The following is a 26,975-nucleotide window of genomic DNA, read 5'->3' as shown; positions in this document are numbered from 1 at the left end:
ATATAATATAAAATGTAAGCTAAAAAGTTGTAAAAATGTTTAAAGTCAGTGAATCTTAACTTGCTGTGGTGCAAAGTCTAGAGTTACAGGTAAAACACTAGTTATTTCTCTGAATTCCCCTCTAACACATTGAATGAATCATACAGAATTTCTAACAAGAATCTCTCACATTTTCATCACTCAATTTTGAAACTAATTTGGCTAAATGTTTGTTCATCTACAGTGACAACTAACTGGCTTCAACCCGCCTCAAACAGTTCTTTTGTAGTTATTTAAAAATACTCTACCTCTGTCAGAAAAAAAATTCTCAAAACTGAGTTTTCTAGAAAATAATCAAATTTACATTCTTCATCTACAAGTTAAAGTTTATGTTTTATTATAATGGCATTCATTAAGAGAAGAGGACAAAAAAATAAGGAATTCCTTTTTTTTTTTCTTCTTTTAGGCTGGAAACACTGATGCTTTATTATACTGTGCCAAACTACAGTTGTTCCTTCAAATGTAAAAATAGAAGACTAAATGAATAAGGCAATTCCTGTATTCAGGGATATGTGAGGATATTTAATCTACACCCCAGCTCCTGAAATGGCATCATAAGCATTTTTCTAATGTTTATTCATGGGAAAGCTCACATTATGTAATGTTTGAGTATATTAAATGGTCAAAGGCATTCCATTAGCCAGAAGCTGTGAAGTCAGTGGGGTGGCTGTTTTAGCATTTAGTATCCTCGGAGTGGTAAACTGAATAGTCAACAAAACAAAGGGGAGCTGGATGTAAGTGGAAGATGCAGCAGAGCAAAATATGATGCATTTTAAAATGTGTTACATGGAAGGCAGAAACAAAGAAACCATAACCACAAGCACTTGTCAAAGCAGATGAAAACTTCTCATACTTCTTCCAGCTGGAGTGCACAATAGCACCTGAAGAAATCTCCAAGAGACACTTTTTAAGTGTCAAAAGTAACTGCTTGTGTGACAGATTCCAATGTTACTTCTGATTGTAAAAAGTTCCTATAACTCTTGCTTGGCTCTGAGTGGTATCAAAGACTCAACACGCAGAAACACCAACTAGAGCAGACTGCTTGTAGAATGGAGTCCAAAGCTGATGGTAACTGAAGCTCTCTGAAAATGTGGAGGCAGTACAGAAAATTTAAACAGCATTTCACTATGCATCTGTAAAAAGTGAAGTCAACAAAATGAGTATCAGCTGCAATGTAGCCATAAATCTCCTTTTAGCAGTATGTGGTCCCTCAGCATTCAATCTCACTGAGAAAAGATAACAGCTACAAAACTGTCTTGCAGTTTCACAAGAAAACTAGTAAAATGTTAAGGGACACCTATGAGTATCAGAAGGATGGGGAACTTGATAAGATTTATGATTTGAAGCATATCTGTCTTTAAATCATTGCATCCTTTTTAACCTCTCCAATTACAACAGCAAGGTAAAATGATGCATTACCACAAGCCAAAAAGCTAACCAGAAGAAAGCAAAGTAGAGAGGTGACCATGATCAAACTCCTCAAGCACACAGAAATTCATATATTCATGAGAACTCCTGATAAAAGAGTAGAACAAGGACTGCAGAGGGGTTTGGTTCTCATGTAGAAAAATAAGCTATCAAATGACTTTCAAAGGGAAGCAAAGTCTTGGCTAGACATTCATCATATCTTGAGATAAGTTTCTGTTTTTTAATGTAGAAAAATATGAGAAATGTTGAATGAGAGTTTTCTGACTATATGTACATGTCAAGATCTAACCGAAGCATGATGACTGCCTTTAAGGGTGAGTTTCATCTCATCCTGCAGTGGTCTCCGACACAACAGTCAGAAGGATCATAACCTAAAAATCCTTGGTTGTAAAGAGAACCCTGGTTGATGACTTCAGATATAGACATATAGACCTCACTTGCCCAGAATTAGGTGATACAAATCACTCTGTCAGCCAGAGAGATCCCAACTCATCCCAAATCAGCCAGACCTACAAGGTAAAGCATTTCAAAACATGAGCCACAAGACTCAGCACTTGCCTTGATGGAGGAAGGCAGGTCCTTTATGAGATGGTGGGAGCAATCATCAACTGGTTAGTGAAACCATTTCAAGTAGGTCACCAAGTGGTGTCTCTTTCAGAGTCTTAATTCTATCTTCCTATTTCAAATCACAGAATCATAGAATGCCTTGAATTAAAAGTCACATTAAAGATCACCTAGCTCCAAAGCCCTTGCAGAGACACCTTCCACTAGAGAGGCTGCTAAGGGTCTCATCCAGCCTGTTCTTGAACACTTCCAGGGATGGGGCATCAGCCTGTTTCAGGGCCTCACCACCCTCAGAGTAAAGAATTTCTTCCTAATATCTAATCTAAACCTACTCTCTTTCAGTTTTCCCCTTTTTTAGGAAAAACTACATGCTCTTGTCAAAAAGCCTGTCTCCAGCTTTCCTGTAGGTTCCCTTCAGGGAACTGCAAGGCCGGAAACCTTGAAGCTTTCTCTTCCCCAGGCTGAACAATCTTGATTCCCTTAGCCTTTCCTTGCAGAAGAGGCGCTCTAGCCCTCCAATCATGCTGAAACTGGAACAGAACAAGAACCAGTCTGAGCAAATCTCCATCATGCACTGGGGTAATGAACTGATAATTATAATAGCCTAAAGGCATCTGTGTCTGCACTGACTAAACTAAATAACTCTTGCTCATCAAATCAGAAAAGACACTCAGTCAAAGGTGAGTTTTGCTTTTTAATTCACTTTCTGTGAAGCCAACACCAGTCTGGAACCTTTTCTAATATACGCATTTCTCACATCTATTTTTTTCTGCTTGAGGCAATGGAAGATAAAATGAATAAGACATAGCAATGTTATTAAGCCATAAAAAGTCCAAAAGCAAGGAGCTAGAGCTTTCAGAAGAGAAGCATCACAAAACCTCTTTTTTTGGGAGCTTTATTGTATAAAATTAATTTAGCTAACTGGAAGGAGATTACCTTTTTTTCTTTTTAAGTGTAATACCTATAACTAATTTCCTTCATCACTGACAATAAGGCAACTAGTGAATGCAAAATCTTCCATAGCGAATGATAGCTATACAATTTACATAGTGCATTTGAAGATCACTCTCAACATGATTAAAGCCTTTTACTTCTTTTATATATTGATCTTGGTTATCACTGGGAAGTGATCCTGTAGCTTCTAGATTATGCAATATAGTCTTTATAGTTTAACAAAGGGAGTTAGTATTTTCATTTACAGTTACCACAGTTCATACCTTCTGCAGCTCCAGCACAACCAAAGATATGCAATACACACCAAGGAGAGGTTATATACAAATACACAGAGTGATGAACCCTCAAAAGTGCATTCTGCTTTGGCTTTTCTAGCTCTGTGCAGAAGCTGACAACCTTGAATGCTCTGAAATAACTTAAAGTTACTGTGAGGGGCCAAAAAATGCTTCAAATGGTTTTATAAAGTATTCAATTTATACAATTGAGAAAAGTTTAAATTGCTTTTATTTTAAAAATGTAGAACATCTTAAAATACATTGCTTCAATTATTTAGAAGTGCTTCAGCTGCTCAAACTTAGTTACTTTAATTTGGAAAGTCTGTTGAAATATGCATAGGTTTAAAATCTTTTTAAACTTGACCAAAAAATTCCTTCTCTTAATTCCAATTTTTCATTAATTAAAAATATTTTTCATTCCAATTGTTCTAAGTACAATTTTCAGCTAAGAATGCCCATGTGCCTTTGATTTTAAACAGTAAAGAGCCACAATAACAAAGTAAATTTTGTTTTTATTTTGGATCTTTGTTAAAAAAAGAAATAGAAGAAAAGACAGATCACAAGTTCTGGACTAATATTCTCTGCCACAAAAACACACAGTACACAGAATATCAATGTGAGCTTGCCTCCTCATGCTACTGGGTTTTTTTCTAAGTTTGGTCTCCAAAATCCAGTCTCTGGAAGTTAATTTCCCGGGGAGAATTTTTGCAGAAAGTTCTTGTTTTTTCTTCAGTAGAATTAGCCTTTGCCCCAGAGCCTGAAGGGAGTATTGAGATCACCTTGCTGCATTAGGCAGAGGTTTTCAAGATCCTACCTGCATGCAAAACCCCATACTATTTTCAAATGAACACAGAACCCCTTTGAGGGGCTCATCCACTACTGGCTTAAAGAATATTTATGAAGTCCATTTAAGTGGCCTCTTACTCCTTTGGAAAAGATAAAGGGACTTCCCTCCACATCCACTGAACACAGGTTTTCTAGGTTTTATTCTTGTAATAAGAATAGCAGTGCATTTTTCATTGTCCTAGCTCCTGAAAACCTTCCAGCCTCTCAAGATCCTGTTGGCATTTCTCATGCTATATCTAGACAATCACACAAATGTCTTTCATGTTGCCTACACCAAGGAAAGGCAGGTGAAATATTCTATAAGCAACTGGCTGATGTTTCATGATTGCTAGGCCTTGTTCTTGTGGGAGACTTTAATTTGCCAGATGTCTGCTGGAAACTCAACACAGTGAAGAGGCAGTCTAGGAGGTTCCTAGAGCATGAGAAAGCTAAATTCCTGACATATCTGGTGAGTGAGCCTACCAGGGACAGTGCCCTGCTAGACCTGCTGTTTATTAACAGAGAAAGGCTGGTGGGAGATGTGGTGGTTGGAGGCTGCCTTGGGCATAGAGACCCCAAAATGATAGAGTTCACAGTTCTTGGTGAAGTGAGGAAGGCGGTCAACAAAACCTCTGCCTTGGACAGTCCTTAATAACAAAAGAGTCCAGGAGGACTAGACATACTTTAAGACAGAAATCTTAAAAGCACAGAAGCAGGCCATCCCTATGTGCCAGAAGATGAGCCAATGTGGGAAGAAGACCGGCCTGGCTGAACAGGGAGTTGTCACTGGAAATAAGAGAAAAAAACAAAAACAACAAACAGTTGATGACTTTTCCAAGAAGGAGCAGGCAACTCAGGGAGAGTAGAAGGGTGTTGTGTGTTGTTAGGCCATGCAGAGAGAAAATTAGAAAGTTGAAAACTCAGCTAGAGCTCAAACTGGCAACCGCTGTGAGAGATAATAAAAAGTGTTTTTGTAAATAAATTAACAACAAAAGGAGAGCTAAGTAAATTCTCTATCCTTGGAAGTGGGATAGGGGGGAACATTGTAACCAAGGACCAGGAAAAGGCTGAAGTACTAGTACTTTCTGTGCCTCAGCCTTTAACAAGACTGGTTATCCTCAGGGCGACACGCTGAGCTGTTAGACAAGGTGTGGGAGCAGAATAGAACCCCTGCAATCCAAGAGGAAGCAGCTAGTGACCCACTGCGCCACTTGGACACTCACGAGTCTATGTGAGTACAAAGGACGTGGCTGTGTTGGTTGACAGCAGCTGAACAGGATCCAGCGTGTGCCCAGGTGGTCAAGAAGGCCGTTGCCATCCTGGCCTGTATCAGCAATGGTGTGGCCAGCAGGACCAGGGCAGGGATTGCTCTCCTGTATTCAGCACTGGTGAGGTTACACCTCAAGGGCTGTGTCTAATTCTGGGCCCCTCACAACAAAAAGACAGACATTGAGGGGCTGGAGCATGTCCAGAGAGGGGCAGTGGAGCTGGGGAAGGGTCTAAGGAGCAAGCCACATGAGGAGTGGCTGAGGGAGCTGGGGTGTTCAGCCAGGACAGGAGGACCTTATCATTTTCCAACTGCCTGAAAGGAGGTTGTAGCCAGGTGGGGGTCAGCCTCTTCTTCCAGCAACTAGCAACAGGACAAGCAGAAATGGCCTCAAGCTGTACCAGGGGAGGTTCAGGTGGGAATAAGGATGAGTTTCTTCCCTGGAAGGGTTGCCAAGCATTGAAAAAGACTGTCCAGGAAGCTGGTGGAGTCACCATCCCTGGAAGTGCTCAAGAAATTACTGGATGTGGCACTTAGTGCTCTGGTTTAGTTGACATGATGGTGATCAGTCAAAGGTTGGATTCAATGCTCTTGGAGGTCCTTTCCAATCTTAATGATTCTTTGAGTCCAGTATCATATTAGGAGCTCAGATTGTGTTACCTCTGAAACAGATAGATATGGTTCTCTCAAAGTTGCATTTTTTAGGATTCAGCCCATCCTTTAAATGTTTCTCTTCTTAATGGGAACTCTTTTTTTTTTTCCTCAAGGCAAGACTGTCTTCCATTTATTCACATTAAAATTAAAAATTTAATTTTTTTGATTGCAACCTGTATGTCATATAAAAAGATAATTCTGCATAAATAACTATCCTGCATTGTTACTTAATGTGATATGTGATCTACAAATTATATTCTGACTATCAGCAAGGGTGAAAACTTAACCTTGCAGTTGTAAATACCAAGTATTGCTTAAAAGAAATTAAACCAATTAATTTTAAAATGGATACTTTAATAGCCTTCAGTTGATTAGTAACACTCTGTTTATACTAACCAGCCACACTAGGAAGTTTGATAACGTTCCACATAGAACTCACTACAAAATCACTGGAGTTAAACTGAAAAAAAAATTAACTTACAGTTCTTAAAAACAGTAATAAGTTCTACAGACAAAGGCAAATTTATAGTCTCCTAGAACAGTAAAACTTCAATAGTTATGTGATACAGCTATCATATATGAAAATTCATGCAATCATTCCTGGTCAAAACCTCCTATAAAATAGATTGCTTGTCTGTATAATCTTGAAAATCATCTACAGGCTTCTTCTGTAAACATTATGCATTGGATGATAAAAATCTGACAGGTCTAGGCACTGAAGATTACTCACCTTTGAAGGTCTCACTGCAGTATAAATGACCGAAAAATGAATCCCTCGTTCCTGCAGATCCATGGTCACTCTTCCAATTATTTTGTCTGTAAAAAGAAATGTATAATTCAACATACTCAGTAAGCTGAGAAAGCTAAAATCCTACAGCAGTTGGAGAAGTAATGAGCTAGATATTTAAGCTTATTCAGTTTGTTTAAGCAACTTAAGTGCTCATTCTATCTAGGTATAACTGGGATAAGACACTCTCAGTCTCTTGAAAAATGCACAATTTCAGTGAGATAATTTAAAAAAATACAACATTTCAGAAAAAGGGATGATTTTGAAACTGAAAAGTAAAACCATGGAAAATATATCCAAAAGTTTGAACTTTGGGCAATTAAAAGCAGGAGAAATCACTTCAGAGATTTCTTTCTTTAAGACAGTATATGCAGGCTGTATATACTATTAGTCAAGTGATCAGTTAATAAATAAATAATAAAACTTAAGCAGTGTCATTCTGTGAATTACAAAATACACGTAACTACCACTGACAACATTCAAAACATGGTGTTTAGTGTGGGGCATGATATGCATAATACTGGTAGCAATTATTTCTTTTGCCTTCTGTGGATTTAAAGCCTGCTTCTGCACCCCCACCAGGACACAGAAAATTTTCCTGTTCATTACATTGGAGGCCAAAGGAGAAATATGGTGGAGTACTTCTGAAAAAGGAAGGAGAAGTCAAATAAGGAAGAGAGGGCCTTTCAAAGAGGTCCAAATATGCCTCTACAAAAGATCTTCTTCTAGTTCTGAAACCACAGGCAGTTGCAATAAATGCTTACAACTGATAAATGTTTTCAATATTTGTGCAGAAACATGAACATCTGGTTATAAGGAACACAACAGCTGTGAATCATGAGCCATTATTTGTGTTGTTATTGGGACTGCTTAAGAAGCAAGCAAGCAGACTCACATTTACTGTTTCAGTGCCTCCACACTTCTCATTCATGTACCAGTCTGGTGGATGGAGATTTTGTAACCTGGACGTACAAACTTCTCAGATTTTGAGGTTATACTTTACAGAAATTGTGTTTTATTTGCAACTGATGAAATTAAGAATTTGTATTATTATCCTCTTTAACCACTTTTATTTACTGTAATTATGGTGTCCTGGCTGAGTAAAATATTTGGCTTTTGTAAATATTCAAGAATTGCTTTTTTCTGCAGGATTTCAGCTGAGCTGATTTCCTCATATCAGTCAAGAGTCATAGCTCTGTGAATTTTCCTTCTCAAAATTATTGCTAAGAGAATCTACTATGAGAAATGTACTTAGAAAAACAACTGCCTAAAAACTACTGCCATAATTACACTGGTTGTGGAGATCCAAGGCATTATGTAATGTTGATTTTGTAATGTGGATTTACAGATTTTGGAAATTCTCTTCAGCCTTACAAAAATTTGCAGAACAAAAAAAATATGTATAAAAATTCAGAGACTGACTTTGGGTTTTCTTTCAATAAAGCAACCAATAGCTTTCTGAAATAACATGTTATTTGGCATTTCCCTTCAGAAAGGAGATACATGTAACTATAGTTACCAGGAACATCTATACCTCCTGCCTTCAGGAAGATTCTAGAGGTAACTCCTTCATCCAAAGAAGCTTCTGTGAACATCCTTATGACAATAGAGTTGACATAGATCTCTTGTTTGCCTGTGATCAAAACTCTACCTTTCTTATGAAGCATTTTCAAGTTCTCCAAAGAAAAGAGATCAGACTGTCCACTATGTTTTAGATCACCCAAATTAGGTTCCTACTTGGGAACAATAGTGCAGATTCTGTACTTGGCCAAGCAAAGTGGCACATCTTCCCTAATCCACACACCTTCTTCCCGATTAAAATCTAGTTGATACTAACCAAAAAGTTGGCATAACCTTTTCTTCCATCCTCCCACAGATCACCTCTTAACTTTGCTTTCCCAAAACAAGGTGGCCTGGGACAGCAGTTGCTTGAGTCTACAGTGTGGCCTGGCAGCCAGGAGGGCCAACCCTGCCCTGGGGTGCATCAGGCACAGCATCGCCAGCCAGGCAAGGGAGGGGATTGTCCTGCTCTGCTCTGAGCTGGGACAGCCTCACCTCACGTGCTGGGGGCTGGTTTGGGCACTACAATGTAAGAAGGATATAAAGCTATTAGAGAGTGTCTAAAGGAGGGCAACGAGGATGGTGAAGGGTCTGAAGGGGGAACGGAGCCTTATGAGGAGCAGCTGAGATCACTTGGTCTGTTCAGCCTGGAGAAGAGGAGACTGAGGGGAGACCTCATTGCAGTTACAACTTCCTCATGAGGGGAAGACTGCTGATCTCACCACTCATGACCAGTGACAGGACTCAAGGAAATGGCATGTAACTGAGTCAGTGAAGGTTTAGGCTGGATATCAGGAAAAGGTTTTCTACCTAGAGAACTGCAATAGAATGCCCCAGAGAAGGGGCAGAGGACCAAACCTGACAGAGCTCAAGCAGCATTTGGAGAACACTGTCAGGCATGTGATGTAATTCTTGGAGTGTCCTCTGCAGGGCTACGATGGACTCAGTGATCCCAATTGGTCCCTTCCAAATCAGCATATTCTATGATACTATGATTCTAGGGCTTGGGAAGCTTATTCTTGAATCCATGAAGCTGATGAAAGAAATGTCCCATAAAGAAAAAGCCACTATTTAGCCAAGACTAATATTAAGCCAAGGCTCAGCTACCTAGCTGGGGACAAGAAAATAAAATAACTCCTCTGCAATTCAGAGATGAAAACCCAACTGCTTGTTTTAGTATAAAACCCACTCATTTTGGACTAGTAGAAAAACAAACAGAAAAGGATACAAAACTAATTTCAGTACTAAGGCATTTTCCCCTGATTTTCAATTTTGCTGCTGATTTTACAACCCCACTAAGAACACTGTTTAATTATCAGCCCACTACACTGTAAACCTCTAAAACTACCGCTTCAGTGATTTGCACACTTTATAATTTGATTTCTAATTTAGAGTAGTAAGTGAAAATTCTGCAATGAAACGCCTCTCAGTGCCATTTTCATGTATGGCACCTCTTTTTCAACCAGATGCTAGGCAAGAAACATTTTTTATAGTATTATATTGAGAGATTCAACTTTAACAAGTAGTGTTTAATACACTGTAAAACCAATAGAAGATTAATATCAAAGGCAAAGAAGGCCGCCAGTACGGTTTTATAAAGATTAGAAAAACATTTCCTATTCATACAGACACCCTTTGTTGAGACCAAGGCCTTGGAATTAATTGCCAAATGAGCCTGGCACCTCCAGCTGCCAGTGTGCAAGGTGAGATCAGAGGGGCACCTCAAGTTGCAGAGACATGCAGGTTTGGGCTCAGGGAATGAGCAAAGGCCCATGCCTAAAGCAGACGTGAATTTATCAAGCTTACATTTCATGTCACAGACACTTAGTGTCTGACTGAAACTAAGACAACCAGAGCTTATAAATACTGTAGAAGGGGAGTGGGATAAAAGCAAAGCAAAAGCCTGGGAACTAGAGAATGCTACCTGCTGAGGTGAAACCATAAATGATGAAATGTTAGTTATGTCTAGGTACTATTACTTACCATTTTCAGCAATTGCTTCCAGGGTGGAAATCTCTTTTAAATCACTGGAGAAAAAGAGGGAGAAAAATAATTAAAAATCTTTCCTAGGCAAAAATGATGTGAATCAGAAATGTATGAAGATACTGACTGATAAAAGGATTACTGTCAGTCCCTCTGTTATTCTTTCATCTCCTTCTAATGACCCTTTTCTTCTGCAAAGCCATTAAAAATCTAAGGACCACATCTTCAGCTTATTCTTAAACCCCTCAAATTTCCTAGGCAGCAGAGAAGCCATGCTACTGACAGTATTTTGGTCAGCCTATGAGAAGCTTTTTTTTTCATTTGATGTTGGCCCCTTGTTTAACATTTGCACAGGGGCTCTTTAAAATTGTTATCATGTCTCTTTTTGTGTAGTGACGTGACAGCTAGAATTGCATTTGTTTAGAACACGTTGATATCTGCACCTTACACCAACATGGACAGATGCCCAAGTAACAAGGTGGGAAGAAGAGTAAACAGAAGAAGCTCAGCAACTATGCCTTATGTCTTCTAAATATACATTCACCTGAAGGAACAGTCTCTCCCTTTCTCTGTTAGATCACAGCCCTCATAGAGCTGGAAACATTAAGAATTATAGCTCTCCTCTTCCTTCCATAGCAATGGAAAATCAGGCTGTTTATTAGCTTCAGGTTTGTCTGTATGTTTATTTGCTTGCTTATTTATCCTGCCAGTATTTCTGACCCCTGGAATGCCTTCTAGCAATTAGTTCTGCAGGTTAATCATGTGTCGAGTAAAATAATTGAGCCTTTCTGCTAAAAAGTGTGCTGCCATTTAGTTTTATTAGCTGCCCCTTTGTGCTCATATAATGAGGCAGAAAAAATAGGAATGCCTGACTACCTTTCTCAACACAATTCATCTATTACACCTGGTAAGCTCATCTGGGGACTTTGAGAAACACCGACTTTATCCTTATAAGAGAAACAATTTTGATAGCCCTACAAGCTTGCACTCTGTTTTTCTGAATTTCCTGAATACAAATGCTATTTTCAAAAGCTCTAAAAATCATGCACACATGTGGGTCGGCTTGTTCGTGATAAGCCCCTACCTGGCAAGTGGCTGCAGCTGAACCACCAGTAAGTTTGGGTTGGATTCATTCACTTCCAGCTGAGAGACATTGAGATTAGTTACATTTGTTAACTTCCAATCTCCTGATTCTTGAAGAACATTCAGGAGATACCTGGTAGCCTTGCAGTCAACAGCTGGCAAAACTAAAGATGAAGGAAAAGACTGAAGAATTTCCTGTAAAAAATTAATGAGATGTTTATTTACTTGCTTAATATTCAGTTGCTTAATAATTAACACAACCTTTTTTATAATGTATCCTTAATTTAACATTCAAGGTGAGGGACCTCCACAGTAAAAGAGCATGTGAATTCTCACCAGCTTGATTGATGGTGGCTTGCAAGCTGCTCCTGAACTTTCTTGTAGCAAGCTGAAAGCACTCAGTAACACCAAATTTTTACTGTCTTTTCCACATGTATGGGGGAAGAGGAGAGCTAGATGATGTAGAAGTTCTCAAGCTAAGAGTGTAGTTGTTATGACCACTACCAGAAGCAAAGCTCAGATGACTCTAAATAAATGCCCTTGGATGTGAGAAAGCTCAGTGTCAGACACCTCCAGTTCCAGCAGCTCCACTCAGTCAAGTCATACTTTGCATAGAAAACACCCTGCATTTGTGTACATCCTGGTGGTACAGCACATGGTACAGAAAAATGTTGAATTTGTAATTATTAATTTTAAAAAGCTGCAGATTTCACTGCAGACACACACAAACAAAATTCATGTCATACTTTCCACCTTTTTACTCAAAATAAGAATTATAAAGCTCAGGCTGAATTGGTTCAGATAAAGCATCAGGTTATCATTCACTTTATTTACAAATCTGACAGCTGAGTTCCTGATACAGATACTTGAATGAAATTAATTGAAAAACACTGTAATTCTTTAAATTTGGAACCTGCATAGTCAAAAAACATCTTTCCAAGCTTTTTTCTTGATAATAAAATTACCCTGAAATATCTGGGGACACAAAATGCAAGATGAAGATTTGAAAATTATCAAAATTAATGTAGCCTGTATTTAATGTTGCGGTGGATTGACCCTGGCCTGATGCCCGGTACCAACCAAAGTTGCTCTATCATTTCCCTTCTCAAATATACAAAGCAGAGAAAATAAAAGGCTTATAGGCCAGGGAGAGTTCACTAACCAATTACACAAGAAAAAAAATCTTGACTTGGGAAAATTAATTAAACTTATTAACAATCAAATCAGAGTATGATAACAGAAATGAAACAAAAGACACCTTCTTCCCACTCCTCTCTTCTTCCAGGCACAGCATAACCAATGATTCTCTACCTCCTGCCCTGCAGTGGAGAATGGGGACAGAGAATGGGGTCTGTGGTCAGTTCATGGCACATTGTCTCTACCGCCTCTTCCTACTTGGGGGAAGGACTCTTCATACTCTTCCCCTGCTCCTGCATGGGGTCCCTCCCATGGGAATCAGTCCTCCATGGACTTCTCCAAGGAGAGTGCTTCCCACAGGCTGCAGTTCTTCATGAACTGCTCCAGTGTGGGTCCCTCCCAAGCAGTGCAGTCCTTCAGGAACAGACTGCTCCAGCCTGGGCTCTTCTCTCCACAGGTACTGCCAGGAGCTTTCCTGCAGGCTCACAGCTTCCTTCAGGCACCCATCTCTCCTGGCACTGGGTGCTCCATGGGTTGCAGGCAGATCTCTGCTCCCCCGTGTACCTCCATGGGCTACAGAGGCACAGCTGTCACACCATGGGCTGCACCACGGGCTGCAGGCAATTGAGTATCTGCTGCTCTGCTGCCTGGAGCACCTCCTCCCACTTCTCCTGTGCTGCCCTTGGTGCTGGCTTCTCATAAATTCTCACTCCTCTCTTCTCGAAACACAATCGCTTCTGTGCAGTAACTTCTTCGCCTTTTAAGATATGCTACCACCGTCTCTGATGGGCTGGGCCCTGACCAGTGGCGGGTCCCTCCTGGAGCACTGACACTTTTGGACATTGCGGAAGCTTCTGGCAGCTTCTCAAAAAAGCCACCCCTATAGCCCGCCCACTACCAAAGTCTTGTCACACAAACGCAATACAAATATGAATACTAGAAGATATTTTTTTGTTGAGTCCTAGTTTACAGCCTGTTAACTTTGCTTTTGTATTTTCTACATTTAAGTCCAGATTAAGTCTGTTACTTGATCCAACACTGAGATCTTCAAGCCGTTGCAGACTCTCCCTCTCACTCTGATGCAAGTGTTGTGGTGTTCCTAACACTTTTCTCCTACTATTAATTTTTTTCCTTTTTTTTCTGTTCTTTGACTGCTTTTCTGACCTGCTCTCCAATTCTTTCTAATTGCTCACATCTTCCTTCCTAGGCAAAGGCTACAGATACTTTCATATTTCTATAGATGCTCATAAGGTAGGATTATGCAGCATTGTCTGATTTACCAGACTAAGAGAAAAATAACTGCAGAAATGAAAATAGAGCAGAAAGCACTGATCTTGTGTACAGGTCTTTGAGTAGTGTTTTTAGCACCTCCTGGAAAAAAAAGATGAAACATTTAATTTTGTTTACAAGTTTGAATTCAGACCTCAAATTCTGAGCAATTCAATGTTTTTTGTTTTATTTTCAATATTTTAATCCCCTGTCCCATAGCAGCATCCAGAATGGCAACAGCCATTTCATCCAAGGGTATATATTAAGCAGATTACTCATCTAATATAGAATAAGATGTAAAATGTATCATTACTGAATACTATCTTAATTGTGTCTCTGCTCCTAACCAGTGCTGCACTGCCATCTGTCTCAGCTTCTAGACACTGGTATTCAGCTGCTTTTCATCTGAAGGGTAGACACAGCTGGATATCAACTCAACAGCCTCAGGCAGGCAATCTGATCCCATGCCTCTTTGTCCTTCTTGCTATTTGGCAATTGTGCACTTTTCTTTACAATACCCATATGTTGCTTTACACGTTTTAGGATTTCAGCTACCATGCTTGTTCAAAGCATGAAAACCCAAAAAAGGGGTGGAGAATGAAGAGGATATTGAGAAACACCTGATGCTGGATTCATTCTGCTAAAGAAAATCACATAGTAGCTAGGAACAGGAGAGGGACAAGGAGAGGGAGGAAGGGGAAAAGAAGGAGAAGGGGAAGGTTTAATTTTAACTTTCCAATTATTATCTATTCCACAAATGTTAACACTGTAGCCATGCCCTTGAAATGTATGCATAAACCTGTAAGTTATAATTTTAACAAAAATTGATCTGATGTACTTTACATGATAAAGTGTGTTGCAGCTACAGGAAGTATTGTTGAAAAAACCTCCATGCTGTTCAGTATAGTGGGAAAAATGACACCAATTTTTTTCTTTTTTCTGAGGGTTACAGGCAGATCCAAGGGTCTGTCAAGAAGAAAACCTGAATTCCAAGAATGGGAGGAAGCATTCCAAAGAATAAAATACAGAGTATAACAGCAACAAAGGACTGTACTGTGGAAAAGATTGATGTGGCCTTCACAAAAAAGTTTTGCCTAACAGCTCTGCTGAAGATGTCTGAAGGAGCCAATGGGCATGTACTCTAGGAAGCTCTAGGTGGTACAGTCTACTTGGATCCACACAAGGCATTTGGCAGAGTCTTGAAGCAAGGACTACTAAAGAAACTAAGCTGCTTTGGAGAGAGAGGCAGTCTTCACATGAAGGTAGCTAAAGAATAGAGAAAGATTTAGCAAGCAAAGGATTAAAAAGTATCTGTTACTGCACTAGAGTCTGTTCTGTTTCATATGTTCCTAAACTAGCTGATAAAAAGATAAATATTGAGCTAATGAAACTTGCCCATCATGCTGATATTTTTGGGTTAGTAAAGGCAGTGTCTGATGAACTACAGAAGCAGCTTCTGGCACAGCCTCTTGGTCAACTGAGTAACTGATAAGATTCAATGTAAATTGATTTTAGCACAGTACAGGGTGACAGAAAAACAAGCCTAATTTTACATACACAATAATAGATATTAGACTCAGAACAGAGTGTTACCCTTCAGTAATGAAACCTTTGGAGTTATGGCAGCTCTTTGAAAATGGTAATTCAGAGGCTGATAGTGATGAAGATTGAAAAAAATCAAATATTAATAGTATTTTAGAAAAGGCTAGAGAACAAAACAGCATCATGTCACTGAATAAATCTATGATGAACTTTTAGCATGATTATTGTGTAGTCCTGTGCATGTTCCCTTGTCAAAAAATAATATAATGAAACTAAAAGAAAGGAAATAAAGAGAGTCAAAACTTTATTAGAACCTGTGTATCACATGTGACTAAATAGTACTGCTCAGTCTATGACCACTGAGTGAAGACAGGATGGAGTTATCAGACTACAAGTGGCAATGACTTACAGTCATGATTATGTAGATGCACAGCTGGTCACTAATTGGAGTGTGTTAATATACACTGCCGTTCTAAGGAGCTGAGCATTGTCTAGGGAAAGCCAAAGCTAATATTAAAGAAAAATAGTGTGTAGGGTAGGTGGCTTCTTGAGAAAGAAGTTCCCTAAATGCTAATCCCTGTATTTTATTATTTAATTTAGAAGTTGTTTGAAAGTTCAAGATAATCGATCTACTGTAAGATTCCCTTTGCATTAACTGGAATAAGATTCCTTTATTGCATGCAAACCCATTGATACCAAATTCTCAGAACAGCTGCTAATGCAGCTGAACAAATCACATATCTGCAAATGTTTCTGGGGTTTACAAGTCTATAACTCTTTTTCAAATAACACTTTCTTCTTGTAGAACACATGCTGTTACATGCTCTTATACATTCTAAATGAAATCTCCAGCTTAGGTTTATGAATAAGTTTGCATTTCTGAGGTTCATAAAGGAGGATGCTTGAGAGCAATGGAACATTTATTATACCTTCAGTGATCATTTGTATAATATAGAATGTGTAGGTAAAAAAACTTCTGATTATGCAACACCAAGGATTCTAATTTCCCAAGTGAAAAAATTCAGACCCGACCTTCACTTTGCCCTGTGTTGTGTGAGTATTATTGCAATCTTACATAGCATGATTAAGAATTGATTTCTTACCCAAAGTATCTCAAGTGGAGTTCAAGTAATATGATAGCAACCCAGCAAATTTTGTAGAGTCTGTTATGCCCAATATGGGTGACTATAAAGTTCCTTTTCTGGCCCTGAGAACTTCTGGCCCTATGCAATAGATACTGACAAAACTCCCTCTACGGGCACCTAGGTGAAAAGGAAGTATGTAGTTTATACCTCTCATTTTCTTTCACACATGTGAAAGAAAATGAGAGCTATAAACTCACCTCACCTCCATCAAACTACACTAAAAAAGCATTAAGATTGCCAAATCCAACAGAACAAATGTAGGAAGTGCTGGAGCTAAGGTGAGCAATTTGTAAAAGTAAACTGTCCAGTTTTAAAGAAGTCATAATACGGAAAAATATCTCAGCTCCAAGACAGAGAGGGAACAGAGACAAGGTGAGAAAGAAACCAGTTGCTGACATTTATTCAAATTGTTAAATACTTGGGTATAAGTGTTTGACCTGCCAGATACAGACAAAGATTTACTTAAACATGACATTTTGTTTAGCTGAGGACCTTCTCCTCAGCCCTCACTGGGTCCCCAGTCCCCTTGTATACCACCTGATTTCTAAACCCATCAGTCTCTGGCCTTATCTCTAGACTTTAAAGCCTTTAATCTCTATCTACAGTGATGATGGAGTCCTGATTACAAGGTAAAGAAGACTGTTTTAAGTACTTTGATATGCCTCTTAAACATCGAGGGCCTACTTAAATAAGACTACCACATAAGGAACTTGCAATGTAATGCATTGCAATGCATGTCAAACAGCTGAAATTAAACCAGTTTTGTAGTCAGGCAGCAACAAAAATTTGCTCTGGACACAGCCTTGCAGAGATGTAACCCTGAGAAGGTAAGACATAGCAGAGAAGAACCAATGCATCTGCCTGCAGACACAGCCACTGATCCTTACAGTACAGATTATTATGACTCTCATTCATTCCTCAGAAAACCCATGTAGATACTCTGAATAATTGTTTCTCTTCCAGCATCAGCATTAAAATGCTGTTATATGACAAAGAGATTAATAGCTCCAGTTCTACTTATACAAGGAAGATGTGAGGTTCTTAGATGCAGACAGGTATTGGGTGAATATTTATGTATTTAATTACATATAGTGCTTGCTGTGTGGTGCTTGGGAATTTACATTTCCTTGTGTGCTCTGATACCATTTACATTACTAATAGCTCTGTTCATCCTGCACTGCCTCCAGGAAATGTCTTTATAACTTCCACAAGTGAACATTTTGTCTAATTACATTTCAATAAACTGTCATGTAAGTACAACCATAGATGCTCTGCACAAAATCTATAAACCTTCTCAGTGAGGACAAACTTGAAGCTGTTGACTGACTCAGGAGGAGTCCATCTTAAATTCTGTGCCTAGAGTTTATTTCAAGTTAATCAACTAGCATTATTTTTTTCATAAAGATTAAGGCAATATAGCATCTGGTGATATATTAACTTAATACAAATATAAAACAGTTAACTCCCAGAATGAGCTTCAATTTCTGTAAAAACAAAATAGGTATTAAATTCTGAAAATAAGAAAAAAATTTATTGGTTGCTATGAGTTATTTTCTTCCTATGGCTTCAAAACAGAATTTTGGGGTGTTTGTCTGGAAGCTTATATTGTTTCTTACAATAGAAAATTGCAGCATATTTAAGAAGAATTTTGTCAGTTATGATGAATTGTGAAAACTCAGTCTTTAAAAATATAATAGCTACAAAGCATGTATCTGCAAACTCAGTCTATTTCCTTTAACATATCTGCTTAAACTGGAATAATCTCAATAGAAAACTTCTGCAACTCAGTGCCCTTTGACCACTTATTGTCTCTATGCATCTTTCTTTTTTCTTTTTAAATACTGCACATAAAGAAATAAATGAGATAAATGCTTGCCTGAACATTTTGAAATGGATTCTTGTTGCCATAGGATTCACTGAAGTATGTGAAATCATCTATGCTAAGCTGAAAAACAAAGAGAGTAGGTTGATGAGAAGGAGCCATGGCATCTCATTTAGGTACAGACTTGTGCTCAGTATTGGTGAGAAAAAAAATTGGTTTACATACCCTATCTTGCAGGAACAAGACGAGGTTTCTGGAGTTCTGGGTAAAAAGAGGCTGCAAGAGTGCTGTCAGCTCCTGTGCTGAGACAACTTGTCCTTCGTGCACTGCAATGTCTGGATTCCACTGTGATCTACAAAGGAATAATTCCTTTTTCTGTAGTATTTTCTGCCAATGATGACACCTTTCTTTAAATATACAGCAGCAGGTAATGAAATCATCATTCATTTAAGATCAACTTTGCAGTTCAATTTACTTTCATTCTACTCAAGAGAAAAAGAATTTGCCCATTTATGCCTGTATCAAATTGACTGTATCACAGCAAGAATGAACAGGGGTAATGTCTCTCTCTATTTTCTTGTTTGTGTACAACAGCCGAATTGCATCTTTCCAAAAAAAGTTACCTCCTAAGTGCAATGAAGAATACGTGGAAAACATTCAGAGAGAATTCCCAGACGGCATTCCCACTCCCAAAACACTGCAGTGCTGACAGATGGAAGTCAGGAGGAGTAGAACCCAGACTAGATCACAAGTTGTTTTAAACTAGTATTTTTTTATAAAACTTTCGTTAGTAGAAGTGTCTTACAGTGCCATTGTACACAGGTTCTCTCCTAAGGTTTTCATGATGAAGGAACCATTCTACAGAAGCCACTCAGAAAAGCCACCATTCCAGCAGCAGGAGCTTTTCTGAATGGAATGACTCAAAGCACCCAGCTTATAATTCTTTTTCCAACCTGTCACTATGAGGACTGGACAGAGAAAAAACTCATCTATTTAGTTCTGCTGCTACAGGAAACAGACAAAACAAGAGGTGGCATTATTCTTTCAATACCTCATTGGGGTTTTAACAGTATGCAACATGAGTTGGTAGGGATGAAACTTTTTATGAACATTTTTATCCTAGGTGATCTGACTAATGAAAATTACCTCTGGAAAAACAAGTTGAACTTGATGCATAATCTTCCATCTTTGCCCAGGTACACATCAACTGCTAAAACCTGAGAAAACAGGTATTCCAGACACTCTAACTGGTTCTAATTACAAAGAGTTGAATATATGCAATTGTTATGTGCACTAACCTCATTTATTATTGATTGCAATTTGATCAAGCTGAGATAAAAGTTAAATTTTCTAACCCAAAGCAATTTGCAAATGACCATTGCACAACAAGCTTTAATGAATGAGAATAACCTTTGCAGTCCTTTAAGATGGGGGCAGAACAGGGTTAATGAACACATAGGTGGGGTTCAATGTTGTTTTTTTGATAAAGAAAATCTAAATTGCACTCCAAGTCCTCCTTGCAATTCCAATGAAGATTGCTGAAAGTGAATCGGAAGTGCCACATTGCACCCATGGCAGAGATAAAACGGGCACAGTCCTGCAGCACGAGATGATCCCCCTCTCACTTCAGACTCCAGGGTTTGGGAAAGCATTAGAGCAAACTCTATCCCAGAGATTCTGAATGACTCTTCAGGAACTGACTTTCATATTGACTTTGTGTCTTGCACAGCCACATCAAAATACTAATGATATCAAAGAAAAAGCAGACAGAACAAATTAATAGATGATAAAAAAAATGTCTTGTGTGAAAGAAAATGACACTGAATATCTTGGTATATTTATTAAAAAAAAAACCCTAAATAAATCCATTTCATACCTAATCTCAGAGAAAAAAAAAAAGAAGCTTTTGAGAGCTTTGGGGACTGGCAATTAAGAATAAAAGGTAACAGAAAGCACATCAAACAAAACCAAATTATTTGCAGAAGCAGAATGGTAAAGGCTTTTGCTGTGAACACAAAACCTCAGAAGTTTAATGATCCTCTTTTAAAACATACTTGCTTCTATGAAATTCCCTGTTCCTTGAAACAGTTCTTGTTAGCTATCTAACCTTGAAAACACCTTTTGTGACACTTTTTAACTTTCAAGCAGTCAACTTTAGTAACTTCATCATCATTAAAAAAAATCTGCACCAGTTGATTAATAATTCTATTAAAATGCAGCATTTGCCTAATACTTATCTTCACAATATTATGCATGCATTTATTTTGCTTCTTTTTTGCTAAGCACTATGCATGGCAGTAGGGAAGGCTACGTCCTTCACTGTCTGCTTGGTGAAACAACATTCTCAGCGTGGTTCAGACAGGAAATAAAACCACAGCAACATTTAGGCTGGAAAAGACCTCTAAAATCATCAAGTCCAACCGTCAATCCAGCACTGCCATGTCCACCACTAAACCATGTGCCTAAGTGCAACATCCACGTGTTTTTAGAACATTTCCAGCTGACTCATCCACTTCCCTGTTCCAATGCCTGACCACACTTGCAGTGAGTGAATTTTTCCTAAAATCCAACCCAAATTTCCCCTGGTGCAACTTGAGGCTGTTTCCTCTTATCCAATCACTTGCTAGCTGGGAGAAGAGACCAACCCTCACCTGGCTACAGCCTCCTTTTGGGGAGTTGTAAAGAGCAATAAGGTCTCTCCTCCACCCCCTTTTCTCCAGCTAAACACCCCCAGGTCCCTCAGCCACTCCTCACCAGACTCGTGCTCCAGCCCCCACAAGCCTCCTTGCCCAGTCAGTACGTTTTACCGGGCGCTTTACTGGGAGCTGCAGGCAAAACAGAGATCCGTGAGTGCCAAGGACTCATGGATACACGGAGGATGTGCTTTCCTGCACGCAACCAAGCAGCTCATCCCACTGAGCTCCTCACCTCAGTGACGGATGGCACGGCGTGGAACCGGCAGCAGGCCAACACACATATCGATTGCTATTATCGACTGCTCACACAAAGTCTTGTGTCCAAAGGCACACAGCCTCCTGCAGCCATCCACACGCCAAGCGCATCAGCGCCCCGCCACAGCACCAGCAGGGCTCAAAATGACAAGCATCTCTGGTAATGTATGTGTGCAGGAGCACACAGGTTTAAGGAATCCTAAGGAAGCTTTAAGTCTGGGGAAACTTAAAACTCAACTGCTCTCTCTATTCTGCCACAGTCAAACAATTCCCTAAAAAAAGAGGAAAGCAAGCTTACCTTGATACTTTGCTTCTTTCTTATACATCACTACTCTGACATGACAACATTAAGCTCTTTCCTGAACAGTATCCTTTCTGGAATTTGAGAAATTAGGTTGATGGAAGCAAAGATTTCAATATTTCCTGTATCTGGACCCACCAGGAGGGCTGATGGAAAGACTTCTAACAGTCTAACTCATGATCTTACTTATTTGCTTGGTAGCTGGCTTCAGAACTCTTTCCTACAAGTTATTTTTGTCAGTTATTCTTATTCAGTCTTCTCTATGAGGCACCTTGTGATTATCACCCAAGAAATCATGTTGGCACACAGTGTGTCCATAGGCATCCAATAAAATTATAGCTAAAAAAATTATTTTCCTTTCTATGTTACACCTTCTTTCAGTAGATTTATCAGTAAAGTCCCTGTAGTTTAGGAAACAGTGCAAACATACTAATTGGCATTAACACCTTCTCAAAGTCACTTATAACCTGGGTTTGCCAGAAAAGGATTATTTTCCCTATATAAGCGTAGCATTAAAAAGGAAATAATGTATTTGATAAGACTGTAGGCAAAAATCATTCCTAAAACAAACACATAAGGGGGCAATCACAAAAGCTAATTTTAATGAATTTATTTGCTCAAAGTCCTTCTCTTTATCTGTGGAGGGAAAGAAATTCTTCAGAATATTAGTTCAAAATGGCTAAATCAAATTTGTTCTGCGTATCATATGCAAGAAGAGCGTCTCAACCTTCCCTGCTTCAAAAACCCAACCAGGGAATATTAGTTTAAAGGCTGATGTAAAATAAAGGTCAAATTTTCCACACCAAAGTTATCTGAAGAACATCCAGTGATATATTCTTTTGTGAAAAACTGGACAGTGACATACTGAGTTATTCTCTAGATGAATTGAGAAAGAATGTTGTTTTTTAAAAAACCACTTTTCTCCAAGTAGGGATCTGCATTTTGCTTTCTAGAAGGAAGATGTATTTGATTTACTAATGTCTCTGTGAGAATTGATATCACACTTCCCGTTGCTTTGTGCACTGCATGTGTTTGTCAGCTGTAGGTTTCACCTCTATCTGGCATCTAACATTATTTTTAATAACATGAATACAGTATAGTAATAATGCATAAAAGAGACTTTAAAGCGTTACATTCTCTAATACGCTGTCCTGAGATATGGCTTGGCAAACACTGGCTAGTTCTAAATTAGCACAAAATGTAGTATCCTTCAATTATTCAATATCAAATCCTAACAGATAACCTGGGAAAGGGTGATGGAATAGATCAGTGAATCACAACTTCTGTTGATTATTAATTCACTAAAACTTTTATACTGGTGGGACATGTTCCTACAGAGTGAACAGATATCCATAATTACTGTAGTTAACTTTCCTAAGACTCTTAATAGTAATTTCCAAATTTCATAGGCCTGTGGATGACACACTGCAAATCTCACATCACTGTGAAGTACCAAATGTAAAGCACAGCGTTAGGGGTTAGCAACAGGAAGTTTTTGTAAGTGTTACTTTGTTTTATAAAATAATGAAAAACTGCTTTTCACTTGCTTCATAGGCCTTCACAGAACTAATTTTGGCCCCACAAAAACTTCTCCTTTCAAAATGCAAATGTCATGGCTGGAGGAACACTTCTTCCAGAAAAGGTTCTATTCCTGGAGACATGAAACTGTTTACCCAGTCCAGCATCCTGATTTTCTTGCTCTGGCTGGATTTGTATTAACCAGAAAAATCCACAGTAGAACAAGCTGCTAATTGCATCTTGTTGGAAATTTTGCTTTTATGACCACATAGGATTAAGTGATAAGATCTTGTTTATATATATAGCAAGTATGTTTTTTATATAAACCAGGAAGTAGGACAAAGGAAGAACTGATCTTTTCTTAGATGCTTAGAATCACTTTTAACCTAAGAACAGTGCTTTCTAACATTTACTTTGCTTTTAAATACAGGAGTATTACACAGGGGTAGTACACTCATATGAGTGCCTGTTTTCCATAGTGGTGAATCACTAAGTATTTTGAATATAAAATTGTCTTGATGTTGAAACTTTTTTTTTTTTTTTTAGGGGGCTATAAAATCAAACTTTTTCAAAACATGCAGATTTCCATATGCAGAGTTTCACGTTTTGGAAATCTATAAAATATGAGTAAACATATGTCAAAGTTAGTTAATAAATGGCCCATATTTTTCTGACAACTTTACATATTCAGTATCCACTGAAGCTACTGCATTGCCCAGCCTGCCGTATTTCTGAAAATCCCAAGTAATGGTACAAAATCCTTAAAGTGATCATGAATAAAATTCCTGGTTGGAAAGAAAGAGGTCTATACGTGATCGTTTCAAAACAGCTTCAAAGTCCTATTTCATCAGTATATGCAAACCCCTGAATTTCATGTGTCTCTGGATCTGTCAAGACTGCAGCTGTTTCAAACAACTGATGCATATACACACAGCGATGTACTTAAGAACCTGTATTTAAAAGAACATTAAAGTGAAAAGTCAGGGTTCAGAAGTTAGGAAATCCAAAGCTTAAAAAACTGCCACCGAGTTTTTGGTTAGCTCCTTTTTGTGTCACTGCCTTATGTTGTGGCTTTAACTCACAACATCTCTAACAGTGGAGTTCAAAGATGTTTTAGGGTGAATAAAGCACTTCTACTTCAGGTTAGTTTACAGAATTTATTTACTTCTTTCTGCTCAGCTTAGAACACTAAAATTATAAATAAAAATGGGTAAAATCGTCTGTTGGCTTGTATGATGACCAAGGTGCAAATTTATTTATTGGATCATTTTACTGCCCAGAGCTGATTTACCATATTCGATGGCACAGTACGTTCTGTGCAGACACACACAGAGCAGGAGCATAGGCAGGGATACACTTTGATTCGATTTCTTACCTCTGAGTCGACCAAAGCAGCATCGGCACATGATGCAGGGACAGAGAGGTTTGGAGCAGCACGGCAAGGCAGCACACGAGCAGGGCTGGAGCGGCGGGGCACGGCCGTGCCATGGCTCCCGGGCCAGCGGCACAGGGAAGTGCGAGCGTGTGCACAGCGCGCTTCCCGCTCGGGCTGCTGGCGGCCGGACTCGGCCGGGCTGCGCCTGACGCTGCTCTGCGACAGCAGGGGCAGCTTTCAGAACACGAGCTTCCTTCGCTGCAACTTGGGAGTTACTCATATTTTTAATACTTCCAGGTTTGTGATTTAAGCAGCTTGTAAAACTCTCTGCAGTGACAGCACTGTCAGTTTCCTCTAACCTTCAAGTGCAAGGGAGAGCCATGAAGTCCAAACTCCTGTCCTGTGCAGGCTGATAACAGTTATATAACTTCAAAATGGAGTTTACAGAAAAGTTTTCTGTCCTGCACAAAATATATGCTGCAGAATTTCCATCTTCTTCCCCTGCTACATATTATTATGTCCCTCAGCTTATTTTCTTCACATGTATTGAGATCTGGCGTCACACATTTGGGTGTTGACAGGTTTGAAATCCGCAACAAACTGCGGATTTCAGCAAGAAGGAAGTGAGACGGAAAATGGCACGTTCAGAGCCACCGAAACACAGAATTGTTAAGCTATCTTTTGCATGGAGCAATGCTGCCCCAGAAATCAAAAATATCTCAAGTCAAGGGCAAATTATAATCACTCCAGAATGTGACACTTCAGTATTTCACAAGTCTCATGCAAGAACAAAATAGTCTTACAGAATTCCTTCATGCCCGGAAGCAAATTGCTCTGGCATGCTTTTTTGTGCCTGCCAAACACTGAGCAGTTTCTACACCTTGTGACTACATTAGGCAGCAGCAGCCTCAGCACATGCTTGGCTCTGTGCACAAATGCCTCATCAGAACAGGATGTTAGAGATCATACACAGAAGTTATGAGCCATGTTAAAATGAGTTGTATCAAGGGAAAAAAAAAGGAAGCACAATGAAATCTGTACAAGATGACACAGAGGTCAGAAGACATGTCTAAATCTGAGCACAGGTAGCCACATTAGTTAAATCCATTTGCCTTGAATCACAGTATATTATTATAGTGTGGTTGCCTAATATAAGGCAATTTGTTCATCAACTCAACCTGAAATCTGATTTCTCAGAAAAAAATAATTTTAAGGGTAGCAATAAGACATTGTCATGTTCCTTTTCTTCTCCATGTTACCTTTACATAACATAGAATTTAACTCTTTAACTGTACTTTTCTCTCTTCTCCTCAGAGATATATTAGAAATCTTATCTGTCCCCTTTACCAAGGCAATGTTTGTTTGTCTGTTTAAGGGGGTGTACAGGTAAGATAGCAAACCTCAAAGACAGAAGTAGAAGCACCTAGACAGAATAAAGGAATTGCAGAATTTCCAACAAAACTCAGTTTTGCATAAGGATAATATTTGACACACTAACCAATTCACACACTGTTACAAAAATGTCACCCTAGGCCCTACATCAGATGCACAAATAGTTTGCAGGTCCGATCACGTTCAGAAGAGCTAGCTGGGTTCACAAATCCATGGTTTATTGAATGTAGCTTCTTTGGGAATGCTGGTGACAAAAGCAGCTGCTGCAGAATATATCACATTAACAATACGACTGCAATCACAAGTTTACTTTCCTGCGTCAATACTCAGCATAACTGACGACCCAACACTTACCAAAAAGCATCCTTTTTGTGGAGGGTGAGAAAGACAAGCCTGTCAATCTGTCCCTTAAAATTTTGTGTCAAATTCTCATCTCCCACTGAGGTATAAAATTGAGATACTTTTATACCTTATTAACCACTATTGTGCAAAGTGCTGTTGGTGGGACTGTACTCAAACCTTCCACTCTGTAGTTGCATTGTATGGAATATTTCCTGGTAGGAGGTGTACTTGGTTTGTACAAAACATTTCTGGGCAACAAGAGGAACACAACCACATGGTTTCTACCCTCACTTCCTGTTCCTCCCCACGGCCGTGGCAACACAAACCACAGGACTCTGCCTGGGTTCATACGTGCTCTGATCGCCGTCAGCCCCTTCGTCACATCCCGATCTTTGCCTTCTCTTCACTGCTGTGTGCTTCCAGCACACACAAGTGAGATGCACAGTTGGTGGGTATGCTCTGTATTCTGCCTTACAGAAACAGTCTTAAAACTTCTTGAAACATAACCAGATTGTTTTCTCTCAGATTACCATATCACTTATGAACAAACTTTTAACTGAAAACAAACTGACTTTTCCTTTTTAATATTTCGCCACAAACCGCAGTTTGGGAACAACTGAAGTGAAAAAAGCTTTGAAAAAAAAAAGGAACGAGAAGAGCCTATTGAGTGGGATTTTAATTTGCTTCACTAAGTAAATTTAGCTCCAAAATATATCTGCATATATTTTCTCCTTTTTTCTTCACTCCTAAAAATGGTGGTTT

At 39.0% G+C, this 26,975-nt stretch overlaps 1 protein-coding gene across 1 annotated transcript in view; it reads right to left on the bottom strand.

Moving 5' to 3' along the window:
• Nucleotides 1–24,636, bottom strand: part of LOC137473832 (V-type proton ATPase subunit S1-like) — a 50,397-nt gene extending 25,761 nt beyond the window's left edge. Inside the window, exons 1-6 of the mRNA XM_068189852.1 lie at nt 24,480–24,636; nt 18,560–18,686; nt 18,389–18,457; nt 11,421–11,614; nt 10,337–10,380; nt 6,737–6,822 (exon numbers count right to left, since the gene is read on the bottom strand). Of these exons, the coding sequence (XP_068045953.1) occupies nt 6,737–6,822; nt 10,337–10,380; nt 11,421–11,614; nt 18,389–18,457; nt 18,560–18,686; nt 24,480–24,592 (633 nt within the window). The 5' untranslated portion in view covers nt 24,593–24,636. The remainder of the gene's footprint in view (nt 1–6,736; nt 6,823–10,336; nt 10,381–11,420; nt 11,615–18,388; nt 18,458–18,559; nt 18,687–24,479) is intronic.
• Nucleotides 24,637–26,975: the final 2,339 nt, after the last annotated feature.

This window comes from Anomalospiza imberbis, chromosome 5 (assembly GCF_031753505.1).
Source record: "Anomalospiza imberbis isolate Cuckoo-Finch-1a 21T00152 chromosome 5, ASM3175350v1, whole genome shotgun sequence".
Taxonomy (NCBI): domain Eukaryota; kingdom Metazoa; phylum Chordata; class Aves; order Passeriformes; family Viduidae; genus Anomalospiza; species Anomalospiza imberbis.
Note: the sequence above shows the minus strand (reverse complement) of the source record. Positions and strands in the feature narration are given on the sequence as shown.